At 41.2% G+C, this 24,459-nt stretch overlaps 2 protein-coding genes across 2 annotated transcripts; one reads left to right on the top strand and one right to left on the bottom strand.

Annotated features, from left to right (window-relative positions):
- Positions 1-1,523: 1,523 nt before the first annotated feature.
- On the bottom strand, positions 1,524-2,246 carry fgfbp3 (fibroblast growth factor binding protein 3). The gene has a single exon (XM_076285226.1). The coding sequence runs from the start codon at positions 2,244-2,246 to the stop codon at positions 1,524-1,526; it is 723 nt and encodes a 240-aa protein (XP_076141341.1).
- Positions 2,247-5,763: 3,517 nt separating this feature from the next.
- Positions 5,764-16,739, top strand: naa38 (N-alpha-acetyltransferase 38, NatC auxiliary subunit). Its single transcript, XM_076286261.1, has 3 exons — positions 5,764-5,890; positions 6,397-6,565; positions 16,337-16,739. The coding sequence occupies exons 1-3, from the start codon at positions 5,837-5,839 to the stop codon at positions 16,450-16,452; spliced, it is 339 nt and encodes a 112-aa protein (XP_076142376.1). The 5' UTR covers positions 5,764-5,836; the 3' UTR covers positions 16,453-16,739.
- Positions 16,740-24,459: the final 7,720 nt, after the last annotated feature.

The raw sequence follows: 24,459 nt of genomic DNA, 5'->3' as shown, positions 1-24,459 counted from the left end.
CGATTTTATCAATGTGGCACTAAATCAGTTCGTGGTGCAGTAGTTAGTTTTTGCTGATGCCCAAGCAGATGATTCAGGACACATTGCCAATCTTGCTTGAGTGTTATTTTATTGATGATGTTATCTGGTTTACCCCGAAAATGGGGTAATAACGCCATATGATGGGCCCTTGAGAAACTTCAGGATCTCTTACACTCTGTGGCGCAAGACAGTTTAATGTTTGAAGCTAAGAATGAAGGGCTTTAAAGGTTGTATCAGCGATTTCAGGCCCAAAAAATGCCCAAACATACACGATCACATCACCATCTAATCTTTCCTAACGATCTGCTAGCTGTCTGCCCCATAAGCAGGCCGTCAAAAAAACGCGTCTCTGTAGGCAGCCTAGGCTCCGAGATCTGTACACAAAAACAATTGCTCCCAACAAGGGTTGGCAACCCACTCAAAGGCAAAATAAAGTGTTTCAACCAATAACTGACAAGATGCGCGTTTAGGAGAGTTTTAATTGCACGGGAGGGAGGCAGAGGGAGTAGAGAGCTAGCTCTCTGTTTTGTTTGAACATCAACAGAAGTGGCGTATCCCCGCTATCGCTGATACAACCTTTAAGGGGGATTCAGGGGTTTCTTTTTTAGATATTGTCTAAAATACTGTTTTCATACAGTTTCAAGCAGAAAATTATATATATATATATATATATATATTCTAATATGCAAACAATATGGCATATTGTTTGCATATTAGAAAACACAATATAGCTTAGCCCATCATGCACCAATCAGTAATTATGCATTCAAGCACTTTTAATGACCTCTATAGGCTAAATTGTATTTTCAAAAAACAAAAACAAAAAATTTTCAAATCATTTTTTCAAATTCACAAACTTTTAAGGATTTCAGGTATAGAGCTGGGACAGAATGGATTTTTCTTACCGTGGTTGAAATGCAACAAATTCCCAGTTTGGCAGTATACCGCTTTTATTCAGAACTTGTTACGTTTATGTGCTTAAGAAATATATATATGTATATTATATATATATATATATTATACTTTATATATTTTTAAATATATATTTTTAATATTAAAAACCTGGTCACAAATGAATCCAACACGTTCTTGAAATCTAATTTCTCATTTATTCACAGAGGTACCATATGTTTTACAAAGGATTATTTAAAACAGTCCTATCTAGTAACAAGACTGTGACACTCTTATGAAAAAATATGATTAGTTGTACTTTAAATATTATACAGCAAATTCTACACTTGGTCATTTGTCCCTAGCTGTTTTTTCTACATCCACTGGCATGTTCCTATAACTTAAGAAATTGAAGGAATAAAAATGAGCTCCCAGTTTGCAGTTTCCCATTATCTGTATTCTTATTTCAACATCTTTGCATGATTATCATTTTAAAGAAATTAACAGATCAATTCCATTTTGCTTAAGAACTTCAATCTGGAGACAAATCTATACCTGACTGTTGCAATGACAAGCAGTAGAATGTCATTTCCCATCTCTCCTCTCTCTCTCTACCCATCAAAGAACTTGACAAAGAAGGAGCAGAGGGAATGCCACCCCTCTGTGCAGTAGTTGGACACCTCTGAATCGGCGTTGCCGTCGCCGACTGCCCCGTGTCCAGCGGCGTCTCCCAGCAGCGGCTCCGGCTTGCCCTCCCTCTCCGCCCGTCGTGCCGCCACCTCCGCCTCCTTCGCCACGGGCGCCGCCGTCTCCTTCCCCCTCACCACCTCCTCCTCCACCACCTCCTCCTCCTCCTCCTCCTTTTCTTCCATTTTCTTTTCTTCCGCGGCCCCCTCGGCCAGGCGGACGTGGGACGCGGACGGCGCCTTCTTGCAGAGGCGCGTCTTCAGCACCTTCTCGCCCTCGCAGGCGTTGCTCCGTTTCTTCAGCTTGCCCACCACCTGTTTCCAGTACTGGTTGGCCTTGGCGGCGTACGCCGGGCACAGGTCAGGCTTCCCCGTGAAGCGGCACTGGTACGTCTCGACGGGGGGCGCCTCTCCCGGGACGGAGCAGCTCACCTGCAGGGCCACCGCGCTGTCGGACGCGCTGGCGGATGTGGCCCAGGTGCAGCTGTGGCCAGCCTTGGTGGTCAGCTCGCCCGACCCCGGCACGGCGGACCTGGACGCGGGTGGCTGCGTCTTCTTTTTGGCCTCGGCCAGCGCCGCGTGGCTCAGAAGGAGGATGACGAGGATGAGGTGGAGGAAGAGCGGTCTGCAATGGGGCTGCATAGCCATGAAGGGCACACGTTTCTATGTGTGTGTCTGTGTGTTTGTGTGTGTGTGTGTGTGTGTGTGTGTGAGTGTGTGAGTTAAAGTGCTGCTGCAGTCCTTTTCTTCAGCTGCAGCCGAGCATCAGTAATGTGTCTCAGTGGGAGCGGGGGACCTTCGCGACCTGAGAGAGAAGAGAAGAGAGAAGAAAGACGCAGGGTTAGATGAGCAAATTGGATTAAAAACACATGAGCAATTAGAAAATGATATTCACACTGACCTAAACTGTTTCAAACACAGCAAGAGAGAACACTACTTCAAAACATCAAGAAGTCTTTGTTCTACTCATGGACACAACCGGGTCAGAGCATCAATTATACATGCAAACTCCACCTGCTGTGAGGGTAACCAAAGACTGTCTAAGCATGGGGCACAGTTGCCATGATCTGTGTTTTTACCTGTTTTAATAAAATAAGAACTCATTTATCTAAACACGTCACAAAACACATAGATGTCTGTCTAGAGTTAGACGCACGCTAGAAGTAAAAGCACTCAATGTATTATTTTGGTTTGTGTGTGTGAGCGCGTGGAGAATGTGGAGCTTACCTCGGGATGGTCTGTGTGTTGGCTGGGTTGTGTGAGAGAAGCCTGAGGAGACTCAGATAAAAGGAGGGGGGGTGACGAGAGAAGAAAGAGGGGGAACCAGGGGGGAGAGGGATAAAGAAGGGAAGGAGAAGGGGAGGCGGTAAAAAGGGGGCACAGCGAGGGGGGATTGCCCAGACCTCCCCAAACTGGGCACCTCCCAACAGCCCCCCCCCGCATCGTAAAGACAGACACCCCCCTCGAACCCCCCTTCCACTATGCCTGTCTGTGTTGCCGTTCGGGGTGTGTGTGGGAGGGGTGGGGGAGGGACTTACCCGACACAATACACAGCCATCTGATGGACACGTAGGACGAAAATGTACCAAAGAATATATCTATGTAATAATATCAATAATCATCATCTTGCTCCTGAGGTTGAGATCAGAACCTGAATTTGGACCCAGCTCACTGGACCGTATTAAAATATGTTTTGCTGTAGTTTGAAAAACAACTGCAAATAAATGTCTTCACTGGAGTCTGGGGTCAGACCCAAGACCAGCATCCAGGTTCAGGATGTCTTGTACATATTTGTTCTAGCTTAGCTGCTTAATCTATTTTTTTCTTTCAACATGCAAAAAGAAAGGAAAGAGCTACAAAAACAAAGAACTGTTGTTATGGCAATGGTGAATTCCAAAATTATGACATAACATTCTCCAAAAACTTTAATTATTTTGAAATCGGGAAATATTTGGAAGCAATTAGAGCCGGTGGTGACCTTACTTATATAATCAAAATAGCACATCAATTGCAATTTATCTGCCATTGAAATAGTTCTTCCCCACTGCCTCTTAAGGACTGTCTTTGGGACAATACTTTTCACAATACTATGCAATAGTTGACATATTTAATTTCTCAAAGCTGATGCTTTTATATTGATCAATTAATACAAATAACACCATGGACTTTCATAACTATGTTGACCATAACTAGTGCATCACACATAACAGATTCCGAAACATTTTACTTTAGTTTAGTGCAAGGTCACACAAACATTCAGTTTGTGTAATCTTTTCAGGCAGTTCCATGAATTAGCTAACATAAAGAGTGCACCCAGAAATATAAAGGGCCTATGGCACAACACGATTCAGCACCATTATCTGATCTTGGTCTGAAATTGCACCCGCCTTAAGGTGGCACTGTTACTCCAAGTTGCTGTTTTAGGCCTACAATAGTAAGTGGAAGAAAACATGGTTGATAACCATGGCAGTAAAAGGCTTTGTACATGTCCTGAATAACATTATAAATCATCTAATGATCCAGTGGATTAGTTTATTTTACCTATGGCACAACAGGCTCCTCTAATAGAATCAGTACAACGTTTCATATTTTAAATGCACCAGCCCTGAGGTGACACTGTCCCTCTTCAGGTGAGGGACACTTCAGAAAACACACCATACCGCTTTTTAACAGGCATTGGTTGCCACAATAATACATGTACAATCAACCTCATGGTATCAAGAAGAAAAGACAGCTGAGCTTTTCTGCAGTACTCAGCAGCACTTTCAGTGATCCGACTGAGTGACTACCAGCCATCGTGAATTTGTCACATGTGCTTCAATTGAGTATTTTAGATAATAAGGAGAAAAGCCCGCACTTTTTTTCTTGCTCTGATTCTCTGCTGTGGGGAAAGTTTGGTGTGTGCGTCTGTATGTGTGTGTATGTGTGATAAATAAATATAGGCTATATTTTTTTTTTTGATAGATGCAACTAGTTTCTGCAACTAGGGTCACTTTTGATGCTTCTAAATTTGTCAAAATCAACCCCTATAAAATGACATGTTAACCATCACAATCTGTAAAGCATGTTCACATGTACACAAACATGCATATAGTCCTCACGTTTTTAATGTAAAACTTTTTTTTCCCAATGTTTATCTTCAATGGGTTTCACCATTAATTTCTACAAAATTGTCTTTACCGCAACATGTCCTTAACGCAACAATTCGTACATATAGTAGGCCTACAAATTTTACCTGCTGCGGTAAAGACATGTTGCGGAAATTACATTTCTGCTAATACTGCAGATAATGGCAGCTAACAAGGTTTGTTATGTTAGCTTTCAGTATCATCTCATCATAGGCTACACATGAATCCAACAGTAATATGAACTTATTTTTCAAAAGTATTTTAAAATATACTTTAGAAATCTTATTAAATAAAATGTTCTTTACATAATATTTTAATACAATATGTATAATAGCACAGTATATTTATCAAGCATCATGTGACAAAATTTGAAAAAATTCAAAATGTCTTTACAAGGACATAAAAGTGCCTGTTCGTTGCAGAAACACCCAGATGCGCCATTAATTTTAGGTGCTTAATTTGACCTGTATGTAGGTTATTCCACCACAATGTTAAGCGGCGCTATAATGAACACAGGCGTACAAGCAGTAGGAGGTCTGGACAAGCAGAAGAAGAATGACATCCTTCAATGCTTCGATGTAGTTCCGTGGAGCTAGCGACAATATAGCGGCGAAAAGCGTCAAAATAAAGGTATGTTACACAAACGATCAGGTAAAAGTAGGTCCTATCCTATGCAAATGCATCTGCAAATGGTGTAATTGTAGCAAAGTTGTCTTGCTAATTAAATACGTAATTTAAATCGAAAGTAGGCCTACACCATTAAAAAAGTATTTCCTAGTGTTGAATTACCCTACCACACAATTTTAATTCGACACTAGGCAATATGGTAATATAGCATTTCATGGTGTGTTTCCTATTTAAATGACTTACTTAATTATTTTCAAACTTAACTTTACCTTTTTTAACACAATAACGTTTTAAATGAATAATTTCCCTCTTCATGAATCGAAAAACGAATGAAGAAATTCTAACTTTTATTTCGAAGAATTAGCGAATGGTGGCCATATGGGAATTTTCTTTACTGTCGCTAGATTCACGCTGCTCTTCAATGTGTCGAACATAACATTAGCATAAAACCAGAGCTGAAATTGTGCACATTTAGGCTGTAATATGCCGAATATGGCAACAGGAAACGAAGAAAACGGATCAGACATGCAATCGGAGGCAAGATTCATGTTATATTTTGTGTAGTTAAAATGTAGCGTTAATAAATCTACACGATGTTAGGTAGCATAGCATTCAAATTAGACTGACTGGTTTAGCTTTCCCCCCTTTTATATTTGGTGTCTAATAATAATTAGTCTGTGTTTGCTGATTGTATTATATGAATGCAATATATGCATAGTTGTTTATCACTGTGCTCACAAACGCCAAATAGATTAATATAGTATAGGGAATAGGCTAGTGGTATGTAAACTATGAAGCTGACAGATGTCAACTAAATCATTTGTAGGCAAACATTGTCACGTGATTATGATACTAAACAGGGGTTGAAACTGAACATTTGTAGTGATTTCTTAGACAGGCTGTGGTTGAACTTTATCTGATATATTCAGTTGATTTATAAATATTGCCCAAGTTAGTTTAAGTCAGGTAAAAATGAATGAAAGGCATCATCACCAATCATTGTCATCTCTCTCTGTCCGTTTATCTGTCTATCTCTGATCTAGTCAGAGGAGTCCTCGTACTCTATGGCGAGGCAGAAGCTGGAGAGCCTTCTGAACAAGAACATGCGGATCCGTATGACTGATGGCCGCACTCTTGTGGGACTGTTCTTGTGCACCGACCGGGACTGCAATGTCATTCTCGGCTCTGCTCAGGAGTTCCTCAAATCCACAGGTGGGCCGCTGTTACCTGTAGGAACGTCTGTGTTAACTACTGGAACGCCTCTAGATCAGGTGCTTGTGTTTGATTGTGACCAGGGAACCATCATTCAGACTAAATGCCTCCACACATAAACACTGACAGAAGTGTGACGCACTCTGCTTTTGACAACCCCGCACACCAACGTCAAACTTATCCTGCTAGTGCCTTGCCTATTACCATCAGTTCTATTTTATGTCAGTGCAGCTCAATAAAATCATGCTTGTCAGTTAAAAATGTCGGCGCTGATGGCGCAAGCAAGTGACTGCATACCAGCAAACACTGGTGCCTAAGTATAAGTGATCTTGTGAGGGAAATTTGGTCTCTGCATTTATCCCAATCCGTGAATTAGTGAAACACACTCAGCACACAGTGAACAGAAGCACACACTAATCCCGACGCAGTGAGCTGCCTGCTACAGCGACGCTCGGGGAGCAGTGAGGGGTTAAGCGTCCTACATACTCGCCGTTCAGTAGGGGTTAAGTCATTGAGAGACCTCAGACCAGCATCAGATGAGTCCAGGAAGTGACGTCAATTCCAGAAACAAGTACATCATTTACTTTACTCTTTATGGAGAATACAGCAGGAAAAAACATGTATTTTCTTTTCAGTTTATATAATAAATAGTCACATTAGGTAGAAGCTTTTTATAATTATTCGTAATTCACATTTATTATGACCGCCGCGCAGCGAAGCGGCGGTCATATAGGTTTAGTCAGATTTTTTTTTTTTTTTTTTTTTTTTTTTAGGATCATTATGACACCCTCCAAATGCATGCCAAGTTTTGTGTACTTTCGTTCATGGGGGGCCTTACAATAAAATAATTTATGTGTACATTTAGTGACGTACACCAACAAGGATTCCTGGGACACTGAAAGACCGGGGTACACAAAACTTGGTGGGCATGTACCCCCACATGGATAGCATGGAACCGTCATTTTTCGTTTTGATCTGTAGCCCCCCCGCTGGACTGGACCCCCCGAAAGGAGGGTAGGGCAGACACAGTTCTCTGTGAATATCTTGAGAACTGTAGGGCCTAGGATGACCATTTTTTTTACGTATGTTTGCCTCCAGGGGTCATGTTAACCTAGATATACACACACACACACATACATTCACAGTAATCATACGTATGACACATACTCACACAGTAGACATATGTACGCTTGCATGCACAGGCACACACACAAGCACGCACACACACACACACACACACACACACCCACACACATAACATAAACATAACACAAACAATCAAGAATTTCTCAGAATTATGAACATGCAAGATGGGGGTGGGGTTGTATAAAATGAATTTTACATGTGAAATCTATGAACTAATCATGTTTTGGTACTTGTTGTCTAGCAGATACCAGTGAGAATTGAGTGTGGATAATGCAATTTAGTGAGACAGTTAGAATCATATAGGCCTTTCAGCGTGATTTCTTTTTGTGGAAAAAATGTGCTGGACTGGGCGGCGGTCATATTTTGTACCGCTCTGCGGTACATCTAGTTTATTAAATAACCGATCGCGACTGTCCACATGATCTGCCAGAGTCAGCTGGGAGGAGCTTGTGACTCACACATAGGGACTCACGGCAGATATTGCGCGAAATTTTTGTTTATGGGTATGATTTAAATGTCCTTCCTATTCATTAACATGAACATGATGACTGATGAAATAAATGACTATGTTTAATAAACCATTGTAGGCATACATTTAACAAGTCATCATTATATCACATCAATTAAGTGTTTTCTGTAGGCTAGGCTACTGTGTGACATGCTTTACACCACAGCATAAAAATCAACAATAGGCTATCAACACGTTTGCAGTATCACTGTTGCAGAAATCACATACAAGAAGGCATCCTCTTGATTGTTTGTACATTTTTGCACATTCCAACATAAGGAAGCAGCATGAGGAAACTTGTTGTTTTTCTGTTTCCTTCCTTACTTGTTGCCTTATGTTCTAACTAATTTTACAAGTCTGCAGTATCACCGAGTACAGCTGTTACAAGAGGGTCTGGCGTCCCTTTGTTATGATGCACTTCCTGCGACGGTCACTCGTCTCTAAATGACTTAACCAAAGATGGTTGATTACGAAGATACTTCCTGAGAGGCCATTTCCTGTCCCTGGAAATGTATGCAAATAGGGTAGCAGTAGTACACGCCCCGCACGAGGGGGGGGCCACTATCCCCCATTTATGCAGTGATCGGGCTCCCTTTTTAACATTGAGGTCTATGGCAGAATCCAAGAATTTCCCAGAATTTGTCAAAGCCTTATTTTTCTGAGCAATGGATGCACATTTCAGACACTGTATCATGATCTCCAAACCCTCCTCCCCATTTCAGGAGAATGTTGTGACAGTATGACCCTCCAGTCGGGAGAAAATCAACATTAATGAAGGTGTACACCAAGTTTGTTTTGTACTCCAGCTTCTGTCTGGCATGGAACCGAGGCGTCCAAACGTCAGTCATACGTCAGTGACACGCCCCTGTCCCGGCGGGGACTGAACCAGAGCCCGTCTCTGACTGAACTCCACTTTGCCCTCATAGACATGAACTAGGACGACCCATCTTGCTATGCATTAATTATCTTTGACTAAACTCCCTCCCGACCTGTAGCGCTACAATGTGACGTCACAGGAGCGCCGTAACCATTTATACTCGCGCGTGGTGGTCAAAGAGTGGGTTTCTATACTCTTTGTGGTGGTCGCGACACTAGTTGCAATATTCTCCTGAACAGAGGTGTCGCTGTTGTGAAAAGGATAATGCTAACTACGTTACACAGAAGCTGCAGTAAAAAAAAAGAGAGGGAGTTAAAACCATAGACATAATATACTATAGACGCTGCATCGACCGCTACCTACTAGCGCTGACGAGACGTGGAGCCGCCATCTTGGATCGGTCATCCACTCCACTCAGTGTAATCTGTTTGGCTGGTGCAATGAGCTGTCAGCGCATTAAATTATTCATACCTCACTGAATACCGAACAGATTTTCACGCGTTTTTTTTTGCTGCAAAGGTCATACATGTAGCTATGATGCAGGCCACATTGTTCGAAAATACAAAATACAACCAATAGTACGGTAATGTTAAATCTTACTTGTGAAAAGTAAATCCCCCGAGTATGGTCCGCCGATTTGAGCAGGAACATGCTGCACAGTGCTGTCATCTTGTGTTTTCTGCAGCAACGCAACGAGGAGTATGACCGGTCCAAGATGGCGGCCGCATTTCTTGTTTCCAGCAGCCAATGCAGTGTCTATGTATATTATGTCTATGGTTAAAACCACATAAGTTTCAGTGTCCCGCCGGCGGGACGGTTACCCCCCTCCCCCACCTCCCCCCAACATTCTAAATCAATTGTATGCACCATATTGCTATGTAGCATAGTAATGTTATACACCATTTCAAAGCTTTGACTCAAATGACAACTTTTTTCATGTACAATCTGTATAGTGCTTTACATTCTCAGATGAATCTTATTATGTCTCAATTAAATTTGATCCAAAATGCCCCCCTCCCCCCCCTTCCGCTTTTGGTGCTACCCTGACTTCTGGCTGCAGTGTAGCTGCAGCACAATAAGTAGATGCAACATATTGGGTACTGAAATATTCACAAGAATCCATAGAAATTGAATCTTCATGTTGTGTTATCCAATATTAGTTGTACAGATGTATAGTCTATCTTATACACACTCATTGAACCAACAAAGTAAATGCAAAAATAGAGACATTTTTGTAATCATTCCATATTTAGTGTAGTCATTCCATATCAGAACCCCTGAAGTATAATCCAAATACAAGCATAAAACCTCAAAAACCTGGCTGACTTCAGACAGCGAATCTGTTCTTGTTGAAACCTGTCCCCCAAATTATAATTTCTTCCACTCAATTAGACAGGGCAAACGAGGGGGTGGAATTGCCTCCATTCTCTCAAACAAATATAGCTCTAGAATCAACTAGAATCAACTTTCGCTTCCTTTGAGTATATTACCCTCACTCTGAAGGCTGACCCAGCTGTACTTCTATTAACCTTATACCGCCCTCCTAAACTATGTACTGGCTTTCTCGACCAGTTTTCTGAACTTATGTCGCTCATCATCACTAGCTATGATCGGATAATTGTAAATGACGACTTTAATATTCATGTCAATAAGACAACTGATGCTAAAGCCAGTAAATTCCTTAATGTTTTGGACAGTTTAGAGCTAAAGCAGCATGTTACAGGGCCCACCCACAACCTTGGCAACACCCTCGATCTAGTCATTTCTAGAGGGATAGAAGTCACGGACTTATCAGTAAATGATATAAATATGTCTGATCATTATTGTGTATCTTTTAATATAGTACTACATACTTCAAAAATTCATCCCGAAATTGCAATCAAATCGCGACTCTTGGACATTAGAGCAGAACAGCAGTTCATAGCTCTTATAGACTCCATAAATTTAGATATTTTACATCATCCAATTGATCAAATGGTACAGGCTCTCAATCGTGAACTAGGTACTCTGCTTGACAGAGTGGCACCCTTAAAGACTAAAAAAAGGCCCTGTAGCAAACTAACACCTTGGATGAACGAAAATATCCATGATCTAAAAAGATCATCTAGAAAGGCTGAGAGAACATGGAGAAAAACTAAGTTACAGGTTCACCGTAGCCTAGAAATCTAGACGCACCCTAGCGGCAGCAAATTATAGGATGGCCCGCCAGGCTAGGTTCACCGTGCCATTCTAAAAGAAAAAAATAGCAAATTATAATTAGCTATTCGGAATGAGAGAAGGAACCACTTCTCTAAGGTAATTGCTGACAACAGTGGAAACTCTAGGGTGTTGTTCTCCACCATTGATAGGCTATTGCATCAAACACCTTTTGATACACTCAGTCAGACACCCTCTCTAAGATGCAAAGAATTTGCAGACTTCTTCAAAAACAAAGTAATTTCTATAAGGGAGACTATTGGTAACACAGGTAATATGTTTGATAGTACACCCAAAAACAGCCCGCCAAAATTAAGGTTCTTTAGCACTATTACTCAATCTGAGTTTAGTAAAATTATAACTCAAACCGGCTCCTCAACATGTGCTTTGGATCCAATCCCTACTAGATTCCTCAAAAATTTATATGATAGCTTAGTTCCCTTTATTCTCAAGGTAATAAATACCTCATTAGAAACAGGTATATTTCCAACTGCTTTTAAAACTGCTGTTGTGAAACCTTTACTTAAAAAGTCCAATCTTGACCATACTAATCTGAGCAACTACAGGTCTATATCAAACCTACCGTTCCTGAGCAAAATACTTGAAAAAGTCGTTTGTAATCAGTTAAATACCTTCCTCAACGAAAACAGTATCCTTGAAAAATTCCAATCAGGTTTTAGATCAAATCACAGCACAGAAACGGCTCTAGTAAAAATAGTCAATGATCTTAGACTGGCTACTGACTCAAACAAAGTCTTAATCCTTATTCTTCTAGATTTGAGTGTGGCATTTGACACCATTGATCATAGCATCCTAATTCACCGCCTTGTGAAGTGGGTGGGTCTCTCTGATAATGCTCTAAACTGGTTTCAAACCTACATTACTGGCAGAGATTTTTATATCAGTCCAGGAGATCACGTGTCTGTAAAACATGACTTGCCTTTTGGTGTGGCCCAGGGGAGCTGCCTTGGTCCCCTGCTCTTTTCCCTATATATGCTTCCGTTGGGAAGCATCATAAATCAGCCATGTAAACTTCCACAGCTACGCAGATGATACCTAATTGTATATTTCTGTGGAGCCAACTAACCCAGATGGCCTTTGCTCCCTCACTGCATGCCTAACCTCCATTAATCAGTGGATGAGCAAAAATGTTTTGAAACTAAATGATGACAAAACAGAGGTACTTTTGGTTGGACCAAAACCAAAGCGAGACATTGTTCTTAGTAATCTGGGGAACACTTGGCGCACCAGGTCAAACCAAAAGTAACAAGCCTCGGTGTCATCTTAGATGCAGAGTTGAGTTTTAAGCCCCATATCAGTAAAGTTACTCAGACAGCCTATTTCCACCTGAGAAACATTGCCAAAGTGCGGCCCTTTTTAACTCAACAAGATGCAGAAAAACGAATTCATGCCTTTATCACTAGCAGGTTAGACTACTGCAATGCACTTTTCACTGGTCTTCCCAAAAAACATCTAAAGAAATTGGCACTCATTTGGAACTCTGCGGCTAGACTTTTAACTAAGACCAAGAAGAGAGAACACATCACCCCTGTGTTGGCTGAACTGCACTGGCTCCCTGTTTCCTATAGAATTGATTTTAAGGTTATGTTAATTACTTACAAAGCTCTGAATGGCATAGCACCTTCATATATCTCTGAGCTTTTAATATCTTATCAACCACCAGCGTTGTAATGTAGCGGAGTACAAATACTTCGTTACTGTACTTAAGTAGAAATTTCACGTATCTGTACTTTACTTCGCTATTTAAATTTATGTCAACTTCCACTTTTACTCCACTACATTTCCTAGATAAAATATATACTTTTACTCCGTTATATTTCCACTAAGCATCTTCGTTACTCGTTACTAAAACATAAAATTAGAAAAAATGTGTGCGACTGCAATAAGGGAGGTTTGGCGAATCACTGCTCCTAGATTGCTCCTAGATCGCTGCGCGCTCTATTTCAGCTCTTGTTTGTTGCTAAAGGAGGAGGACGCACAACTGAAACCGCCATGGAAGCACGAGCACCTACTGGAGGACCTCCCGTTATCATAGACGACCACCCCGACAATAGTGGTGAACTCGGTGAACAGGGTAGTGGTGAATATAATGTCATACACCCGTGGCCGTATTTGCAAGAAATGTTTCTGTACATCGACTACCTGCCCTAGCGGCCTGTGAAAGGCTATTTATCCATAGCATCGCAGGAGTTTTCTTCAGTCCAAGAAGAGTAAGACTGAATCAGGCCCGGGGTGGGTAATCGGGAGAATTCCCGGTGGGCCGCTTCACTTTTGGGCCGGTCGAGGAAACAAATATTGACATTTGTCACGTTAGTCTAACTTTTCTTAAAGTAGGACACGTTCCGCATTCTGTGCATGACACCAATGCAATGCCTCTGCATGGGTTGTAGCCTACGTGAGGGAGTTCTCCCCTCCCAAAGAGTTGGTTGGGTCCATATAGCCCTACTTTTCCAAAAAGTTTTCTCAGATACGGATAGCCAAGCCGGCCCTACAGTAGACACAAGCGTCAGGAAGGATGGATGGTAGAAAGAGGCCAGGAGAGACTGAGCAGCAGATCAACCAGTCGACCACTGAAAATTATGAGCCCGAAATAAGTGATGAGGAGTCCATGACTACAGGGACAAGTAGAGAGGATAAATTAAAGTTATTTAATGTAAGAAAGAGCAATTACCCTACATGATAAACCTATATGCCTTGTTTGCTCAGAAGAGGGTGTAGTAAAGGAGTAGGCTAAATCACCAAACAACAATATAGCCTTCCCATACAAAAAACATGTAGCCTAAACATTAGTTCAATATGCCTCTTTGTGGAAGCATGGGATAGGCTACATTTCAAAGGCTTTCTTTCTTTCTGTTTTGGTAACTTGTGGAATAGTGGAATATGTTTTGTTAACTTCTCAGTTGAAGTGAATTATTATATAACCTTTACACATTTGTTGAACCATGGTACTAATAAAAACTACAGGATAGTAAGAGCTGAAATGTTGCTTAATTTATCCAATTTCCACCACTATGGTCGGTCTTGGGCCTGAAACTCCCGGGCACTGAATTCTGGCAACTTTGAAAACCAGCTTCTTTTGAAGATGAACAGACACCTTTTCAGTTTCAACTAATGACTGGCATATTAGTAGCTGCTGGACATAGGTGGCCTGTGTGTGTGTGTGTGTGAGTGACAGTGACCTGGGGAGTAAGCCCTAGAAATGCTCATGCCACATGACCAAAATGTTCTCCCTACAAGCAGGTCATTTTTTTTTGTGAAAGAAATAAGTTATTTATTTTTCATTTCAGAGAATTGTGCCTAAAAAGTCCTAGAAAAGAATGTGATTTGATTTGATGAGTGAGATTAAGAAGATATGGGAACCCTGAATATGCTTTATGCTTTACTATAAGAAAGCCAAAATAAAGTTTACAATAAAAGTTCAAAATAAAACCGCTTGCTTTTTACTTTTTACTTTTACTTCAAATACTTAAGTACATTAAATATCAGAAAATTACTTTTGATACTTAAGTACAGTATATATCAGATACTTTAAGACTTTTACTTAAGTAATATTCTAAAAGGCAACTTTACCTTCTACCAAAGTCTTTTTCTAGTACGATACTTGTACTTTTACTCAAGTATTGCTTTCTAGTACTTTATACAACACTGTCAACCACAAAGGAAACTTAGATCATCCAATTCTAATCTTTTAATTTTACCCAAAGTGCTCCACAAGCAAAGTTCAGCAGTTCTAGCAGGCGAGTTCAGTAAATATTTTTTAAAAAGATCTGAAAACAGACCTGTATAGAAAGCCTTTAGTTAACTCATGGCCTTATCCTGTAGACTACTTTTTCAGATTATTCTACATCTGCTGCCATTGGAGGGCGCAGCCAGCCAGAAGCAGATGGGCTCCCCCTATTAAGTCAGGTTCTGCTCAAGGTTTCTTCCTGGAATATGGGAGTTTTTCCTTGCCACAGTTGTCAAATGGCGTGCTTGTGGGGGGTAAAGGGTTAAGGCTGCCAGTCTTGAATGTCTGTGTATAAAGTCAAATAATTGCGACATATGCTAAGAACACGCTACGGCTAGCTGCTTGGAGTCCGCATCAACGGGGCCTAAGCATTTGTTAGCCTAGGCATTTGTCAGCAAAGCCTTTATATATCCATAGTAGTATAATAGTATTTCTGATATGTTGCTGATTGGATCATAAACAGCCACAGCAACAAAGGGGAATGACTGACTCTTCTCTAATAACTGTGTTACATGTTATTTTCTATATTTCTGATATGTTGCTGATTGGATCATAAACGGCCACAGCAATGAAGAAAAGTGAAAGTGATTGATAATGACTGACTGACTATTATTGTGTTACAATCTCCAAATGTAAAGCACTTGAGCTGCATTCTGTGTATGAAAGGTGCTATACAAATAAAGCTTATTATTATTATGATTAGTAGATATCCTTTGGTTGAAAATAAATCGTTTCTATTCTTTCCTCTTAATTCCACTCTCGCTGGTAACTTTGTTAACTTATCCAGCAAACTATTAAAAATTCACGACTGTAACAAAAGACTGCAACTCTCGCTTGCCCTCGAACTAGTCCATCTTCCGGTTTCCGGTTTGTCGTGCTCAGCTGAAAAAAATAGAGTGGTGCGCTACCCAGCCAAAATCCTGGTGTGCCAGAGAGATTTACGTCATTTTGACGTCACATTGTCGTGCTACCGGTCGGGTGCGGCGAGTATGTAGTAGGCTTTAGATGCCTTGCTCAGCCATTCCTACTAGTCGGGGTTCGAATTGGCAACCCTACGGTAACAAGTCCGAAGAGCTAACCAGTAGGCCACGGCTGCCTAGCCTACATGTGAAGTGCTTAAGAAAGCATCTTCAGGATCTCCGCTGAATAAAAGAGTTGATTCCCACGGTAATGGTAGCCCTACATGTAACCGCCAGCAATGCCTTCACAAATCACCAGTTGGCCACGTAGCACTTGATGAAAATCCTGGAGCTAGATAGGTAGATATGACTCTTAACAGTCCATTTCTCTTCACAGACTCATTCTCTCAAGGGGAGCCAAGGGTCTTGGGTCTTGCCATGATCCCAGGGCACCATGTCGTCTCCATTGAAGTGGAATCTGAAAGTTTAGTCAACAACTCCCAAGGGATGTGATGTCTATCCTCTGAAAGACTGCATTCAGCTTCTAAATGGCTGTGGAAACGCGTATGTATTTGCAGCAAAACACTGTCCACAAAAACTGACTTGAGTTCAAGAATTCAGCCTTTGAAGACTGCCGAGAGATGAGGAATGACCTTTTTCTTGGAACACAAGTGGAACTGAGAGGTTTACTTACCTTTACAAATGGTTTACTTATCCATTAAAGTCTGAACTGCAAAAATGCTGCAGTATGGCGACATATTCAGTGTTTTATATTGTAATGAAAATGGTTTGTTAAATTATGGATGAGTATTGTCATTTTTGCCATAGAGATGTTGTCTGAGGCACATTCTTGTAGCAGTATATAATAATCATGCCTCTGCCCACACTAGTGGGCTGGCAAGCATACTATTGTCTGGTCGTCCCTTTGTGCATGCAGCTGTGTGCGTGGTTCCGTCCACTACGACAGCGATATATCTCTCATCGGGGTGGAAGGATCTCTAATTTTGCACAGTTAATCATTACAAAAGCAAGATGGACTGATCAGTGTTGTGGGGTCAAACACAAAGGTCACATGGGCTCCTACACGTCGTTCAGTCTTTGTACTTTGTACATACCTCCCAAGGAGAATGAAGGATCTCAAACTGTGCACAGTTAATCGCTACAAAGGCTAGATGGACACTTTTGGTCGTCAAGGAGTTGGGGTTAAAGGTCAAAGTCACAGGCTATCCCTCATCTAATACAATGTTTGCATGATATCTACCAATTGGCTTGAATGCTGTTCATCAAACATTGCACAGTTACTCACAAGGCCTTGATGGTTTGATTAGATACATTAAATCATAGGATCAAAGGTTAAGGTCACATGGGGTCTTACATGTAATATAGTGTTTGCACTATATCTCTTAAGTGGCTTTACCATTAGACCTTGCATAGTTAATCACCACGAAGGCTAGATGTACTTACTAAGTATTCTGGATTGTGAGTTCAAGGGTCTGCTATACATAGGGTCTGCTATGTAAAACCGTCAATGGATTTCGATGAGGAAATTGCGGACAAGCGAGAATTTGATTAGAATCACAGACTCTAGATTTACCTTTCAGCCGACAGAAAAAGAGTCAAACATCCATGAGACTATTTTGCTAAAACTCTTAATCAGAATAACAGAACATGAGAATTGATAAAATTCTACAGTATGGTGGTTCCTGAGTGAACCCACATTTGGGCATTTACCCGTGTACAGGTTGAGTTTGCCTTGCGTCAACGTGATTGTTCAATGGGGACAACTGACTGCTTCACTGAAACTGCACATATTTAACCTCAGTCCACATATGACACTGTTTAGAATTTTCAACATACCTCTGTACATTTTGTAAGATTTCTAAAATATGTCTTTGTCTTTATGCGGTATTATATCAGGATTGATAAGGTAGACATTAGAATGTAAATTATTTTTAGTATAAGGCTGCAACTTAAAAGATGTGAAAAAGTGTGGGGCCTGAAATCTCTGCATGCAATGCCTGTCCCTTGTATACAGTGAAAAGCATGTCCTTGGGCTTGGTAGTTCCATGAACAACAAACCTCTAAAAAATAGGGCCAACTGAGCAAGGACACCCAGCTGTTTGATGGCCCGAGCCTTGTGGACATGATTGTGTTAAACTCTTTTTCCCGAACATTCTCTGAATACACCTTTTATCCTTTGTTGTCCCAATTACAAAGGAGGTTATGATGAACATTTAGGGTTTTATATCTTTAGAGGAGAACACTATGCTTTGTTAGCTTTATTACAGCTGAGTAAGTAAAATTGTAACAGCATCTTCTGTTATATGCTGCTCCTTTTGTATTCACTCGGACACTGAACACAGCTGACGTCCCATCGGAAATATAGGCCTATGAGCTGGTCAAAGAGCATTCCAGGAAGAGCCGGGCATATAGGCAATTGTCACACGCAACTCCGTTTTATTAGCCTAGAAATCTAAACGCACCCTAGCGGCGGCAAATTAATTTGCTCAGCCTGTACGTCTAGTATCAAACCATAGGGATTTCTATTGGCTGACGCCGTGGACGTCATCCAATCACAGCGCTCTATTTTGTTAGAGTCTTAAGGCGGGCTTAACAGGATAACGACAGTCCTGCGACAGTGAACAACAAGGAAGGTGGCTATGGCGAACGAAGAGCGGTTGTTTGAATCGGCGTTGGCGTCAACTTTGGAGGAGTTGGACTTGTGCTTTTCTTTGAAAGTGGAGCAACACAATGCACTTAAGTCATTCCTTTCGAAGAAGGATGTATTTGCCGTTTTGCCGACCGGATACGGATATGGTCGTAGCGCTGGCCTATTGCATGCCTAGGCAGTTTGAAAGACAATTCTCTGCCCACTGCCCACAATTCTCTGCCCACCCCCGTTTTATGCCATTACACATGTGTTTTAGTATTGTATCTTGATCAGACAAATGTACAGACCAAGTCTGATTGGTTACCTAATGTTGGAGGATGAAGTCAAATCTGAGGGCGCCGATACCCTTTGTCCTATAACTGTTAAAGGGTGAATGAGAATATCACAATGCTCCACTTCATCTAATGTTCTACAGCTTCTTATTAAGCTAATAGATCTAAATATGCAATCATACTCCACACACACACAGGCTTACACCATACTCTAAAGGACAAACATGTCCTTGAGGACTCTCTTCTGATAGATTGATTCATATCTGCGGCAGATGCTGACTAATTTTTTCAATTTTTTTTTTTTTTTTTTTTACCGCTGTTAACTGGAATGATTTTCACAGAAGTGAGGAAAAACCAAGCATGCTGGGATATCTAGCTTGACACCGACATAGGATGCCAACTCTCTTCAATTGAATAGACCGTGCATTGCAGTGGAAACCTGCTGTAAGCCACAAGAGCAAGCCATGCACTGGAAAGACACAGGCTAATGAGGCAGTGATCTTGTGAACTTTCATATACTGAGGGTGCACCAGCAATCACAGTGGTGGGGGGGGGGGTTGGTTTCCAATTGTTAAAAAACAAAAGAAGGGTATATTACTGGAGGGTTGTCATGGATACAGTGCTCCCAGGCGCAACCTCTCCTGTTCATTTATATGTAGAGGTGTCGGAGTGTGGCTAGCTTCCCCCGGCGCCGCCATCCAACACCACCTCCCTCACGACATGATTCACTCCTTGTCATTGAGGCGAGAGTGGTGGGGTCAACGCGGAGCACCGCTGGCAAGCTCTCTGTAATCACCTCAGACAGAGACAGCGACCCGCGCTGATTGCTGAAGAAGCAGCTCTGGAGATTAACTGGCCGCTTGTCATCGCAAGGCCCACCCGTCATCGAGGGCTCGTTGTAGTGCCATCAGTGTCTCGGTGGCGAAGATTGTAGTGTACTCCAGGAGAAAACAGTCATTAGCGCACAGCAGGGGTGGGCCTGTTTGCAATGTAGGCTACCCTCGTTACAGCGTCTGGGGATCTAAAAACTCAATCTCCTCATTCGATCAGTGCTGGCCTGTGATCTGGATGTGGTGTTTATGATCATTTTGCCAATTTATATGCAAAATCAATCAATGCCCGGTAGCAAAGCAAATTTAGCTCCTTTCGTCTTCGTAAAGTGGGCTACAGCAACCAGTCCCGGCCTAGGCTATACGGAATAGTGAATTAGAGCAATTTGATATGTAGCCTGTGTGCATGTTTCCCATAATGTCATCACAAGAAGGAAAAATAAGACTGCTCTCTATACTGTACATAACAACAACACTCAAACACTCAAAGCGCTTTCTCAATACTCAAAGCGCTTCACATGAAAAAGGGGACCTCACTAACCACCACCAATGTGTAGCACCCACCTGGGTAACAAGGGTTTGGCTCAAGATCTGAACTTTGGATTGTCAGGTAGACTATTTGTAGACCAGATCTCCTATACACAGCCAAATCATGGCTCTGACTATTGCACCCACTAGACAAGGCAGCACAGATATCAGTGGCATCTTGACATGATTCAAGACACCAAACTTGCCCCTGACTCTCTTTTCTTAAAGTTGGTCAAGATGTATCCCGTGTCTTTGTGTGAATAAAGAGACAAGATTGCTTCTCTGCAGTACCACATGTTTTCATTGCCAAGGCAACAAGAACAAATTTTTTTTATCATTGTGCCACAGATTAAAGTAAGTGAATGGGTACATGGGTCTCTGTGTTAGTGCATGTGTGTGGGTGTTTGAGAATAGAGGAGTGAACTGTTAGTCCACTCCTCTACTTAACCCTTTGAAGCTAAACTAATGGACAAAAGCTGAATTTAATTTCAAGTCCACTGATGTTAATGATATATATTCTATATTAAATATATTAATATTTAATAACATTACACAAACAAAATGTGCAATATAGGCTTCATTATGCTTGTGTAAATGTATTAAATGTAAATTAAATGTATAATTATGCCCATAAATGTACAGTTTTTGCAATGTCCGATTTCAAGGTGAGAAAGTTTAGGGTTCAAAAATATGACTAAAACCATTAACACTTTAAATGCTGCGCTGTTTTCGGAAGCTGAGGACCTAAGAGTTCTGGGAGGGCAGTTAAAGTGTACAAGCTCACTTAGGTATTGGGGAGCTTGTCCATTTAAAGCTTTAAAGACAAAAAGAAGAATTGAACAATAGTCCCAAGATCATCCCCCTGGGGAACACCACGTTGGCTTTGAGGTACAGTTGCCAATGGCAACAAACAAACTCCCTTCTTGATATGATTTGACCCAATGAATGACTATACCTGAAAATTTAACCCAGTGGTCTAGTCTTTGTAGTAATACAGTATGTTGTGATCAACAGTGTTGAAGGCTGCACTAAGGTCCAATAACACTAGGACTGATGTTTTGAATGCATCTGTATTGAGGCATATGTCATTTAAAACAGGGGTCCCCAACCTTTTATGTACCATGGACCGGTTTGATTCCTATTTTTTTTTCACGGACCGGGGGGGTTCGGGGGTTCCATGTTCCATATGTGTTGTGTATGCATAACTTGAAAAGAACTAGCTCCAGTTATGTAGGAACAGTGAAGGTAACGATCTCTTGTGAAAAACGTGAACTTGAAGAAGTGAAATTTGAACAATATGAACTATGAATATTGAACAACTTGAAGCTACATCTATAAGTGTGAACATGCTTAACAAAATATGGGAACAAAACATGGGCTATGTGCGCCGCGGTGGGCTTTGCCGCGATTATGGACACGTACCAAATGCGTCATGTGAAACGCCTGTGGGCGCATTGGAGAAAGCCATGAGCGTCCCTCTCGCACGATAAAGGTGTTGAAAACGGCCAATAAACTCCTCTAAGCAGGCAATAGATGGCATGGGCATGTCACATATTATTGTCTTTTTGATTAGGCCTACCAAGCACATATTCACGTTTAAATGAAGGTGGATAATTTAAAACAAAAGCAAATTGTCCTGAAAGCATCCGATATGTCGCCCTTGGATTGAAAGTCAAACCTTTGAATGCGTCTTATGAAGCATTGGAGAAAGCCATGAGCGTCTCTCTCGCAAAATAAGTATAGGTATAAGTATATATGCTCTTTTGATCCCGTGAGGGAAATTTGGTCTCTGCATTTATCCCAATCCGTGAATTAGTGAAACACACTCAGGTGAAGCACACACTACCTGCAACAACAGCGGGAAAAAAATGGGGACTAAACGTGCATTATGAATATAATCAGTGGGAGCCCTGTGCTTGTTTCCCTGCAAGGGCAATTCCATGCAAAGGTCATCCTTAACATGGACAAAAAAAGTTGTGCATACGCAAATAGAGCTGTTGTTAAAATCTTTCTTTAGGTCTATATTTTATTGTTTGTAACTGATCTGATTGAATTTGATGGAGAATTACACTGTTTTTACATCATAAATATGGTGTGCAACCATACAAAAACAACATTTTTCACATGGTAATATTATACATATTTAAAAAGTGGATAAATGGACCCAAGGTTCAAACAAATTGTGTCATTTGACAAATTCCAGATTGACAAGGGAATGGTAGAGTAATGTCTATGCTCAGCTTGCATTTAAGAGCACAACTCCTTACATTTGTAAGGCTTTTGTTTTTAAGTCAGCAAGTTCCATGGCCATGTCACATCCATAACGTTTTATAGGAAAAGTTTATGCTACACATACAGCGTTGATGCGACAATGTCCATAGTGTCTGTGCAAAGCTGATTTATATAAATGTAAAGTGTGATGACCAAATTGTGCCCCTTTCTTACTTTTAAAACCTTTAATGGTGCATTATGGATGTGACGTTATAGATGTTACATAATGTGAATTTACAAGACTGGAGACTTTGTTATACCTCAAAGCCGATAAAACGTCTGTTCTAGTGGCATGTCAGTTTCAACGCATTTCACCTTAGTGTTTAGGCCTACAATTGACATTTTAAAGATTATTAGGTTGATCAAAACCACAAGGAGGCCTTGCCTAACTATTAGCAAAACAAACATAATATTAAAATACCTCCAGTGATTACCCTAGCCATAGCCTATTTTCAAGTGGCCTAATAACGAAAATCTGAGCGATTATCTTCCTGTAACTGTCATACTGTTGTTGTACAGTAACTGGATTATCGTGTTAGCTGGTGAAGATGGCTGACTTTGCAGCTGGAGTTAACATAGCAACCTCATTCTGTTGCAGATGTGTTCAGCCTGCCGCTCACGTCTGCTTAACACAGTTTAATTTTAAATGTGACGCGATATGCCAGCATTTGAAGTGTCAGGTCCTCTGTAGCTAATACCCACAGAGTAACATTAGTAACGGCAGCAATAAACTAGATGTACCGCATAGCGGTACAAAATAGGACCGCCTCTCAGTCCTGCATATTCTCTTTGCAAAAATAAATCACGCTTGTCAATTTGTCTCCATCTCCTACTCCTGCAACTCATGTGCATGTAAATGAGTGTGTGAATATGTGAGTTTGCTTTTGTTTATAAGAGTGTGTGTGTGTGTGTGTTTCTGTGTGTGTGTCTGTCTGTGTGTGTGCATGTGCGTATGCGTGGCTGTGTTTGTGTGTTTATGTGTGTGTGTGCGTGTGTGTGTTTCCATGCACACATGCGTATGCGTGCCTGTGTGTGTGTGTTTATGTGTCTGCATTCATGTGGGTGGGTGTTTGTGCATGTGTGTGTGTGTGTGTGCTTGCCTGTCTGTATGTGTTTATGTGTGTGTGTGTGCTTGCCTGTCTGTATGTGTGCGACTGTGCGTGCGTGCGTGCGTGTGTGTGTGTGTGTGTGTGTGTGTGTGTGTGTGTGTGTGTGTGTGCATGTGCATGTGTGCACGTGCGCGTGCATGTACTTTATGTGTGCAAATCACAAATGAGTGGGTATGGGTTAGGTTGATGTGGGCTCTTGAGACTAACATACCATAAATATTTTGTCATCTTGGGTGCAAAGGTTCAGGTAGGGCTAGTTATTTAGGGGAGTGGCCACCAAGTTTCATGTTCCCTGGTGTTTCAGTAACCCGGGAATCACTGACCAAAATTGACGGTAAAAAAAAAATATATATATATTTTTTATATTTTAAATGACTTGTTGTGCTGATTCTTCCTGTGGATCTTAGTGGGCACTGAGGAAGCAATAATTTCATCGCTAGTTTTTCATGATTACTATTTCAATTGTTTCATATCAAAATTCACTCCTTTATCATGTGTTTTATGTAGGCCTAGTTTGTCGAGGACTGGTTCAGACACGTCACATCCATAACGTGAAACCGTCACATCCATAACGCCAGTTTTTCCTACATAATGCATTACGAAAATGACGCATAGTTTCAAAAACACACTTTTTGTGTTCATTCAAGTCTCCTTCATGCTACATATATCATAGTTTCGGCAGTTTCCTTCAAAATTCACAGAGTTTGTAGAAAACCTGTAATCTCTCACAAAAGTGTGTCCATTTCATGTCACATCCATAACGCTGATAAAATGCCTTGTATTCTTAGGATGAAATTGATTATATGACATTTGAGGATTTCTCAGTATTCAGAGGACAG

This window comes from Alosa pseudoharengus, unplaced genomic scaffold (assembly GCF_046254945.1).
Source record: "Alosa pseudoharengus isolate Yale_2024_CS ecotype anadromous, Long Island Sound unplaced genomic scaffold, YU_APseudo_1.1 YU_APseudo_1.1_scf_15, whole genome shotgun sequence".
Taxonomy (NCBI): Eukaryota; Metazoa; Chordata; class Actinopteri; order Clupeiformes; family Clupeidae; genus Alosa; species Alosa pseudoharengus.
Note: the sequence above shows the minus strand (reverse complement) of the source record. Positions and strands in the feature narration are given on the sequence as shown.

Coding starts and splice junctions, on each gene's coding strand:
- fgfbp3 (XM_076285226.1), bottom strand. CDS start 2,246: ATGGCTATGCAGCCCCATTGCAGACCGCTCTTCCTCCACCTCATCCTC.
- naa38 (XM_076286261.1), top strand. CDS start 5,837: ATGCCGAATATGGCAACAGGAAACGAAGAAAACGGATCAGACATGCAA. Junction 5,891..6,396: donor GATCAGACATGCAATCGGAG/GCAAGATTCATG, acceptor TCTCTGATCTAG/TCAGAGGAGTCCTCGTACTC. Junction 6,566..16,336: donor GGAGTTCCTCAAATCCACAG/GTGGGCCGCTGT, acceptor TTCTCTTCACAG/ACTCATTCTCTCAAGGGGAG.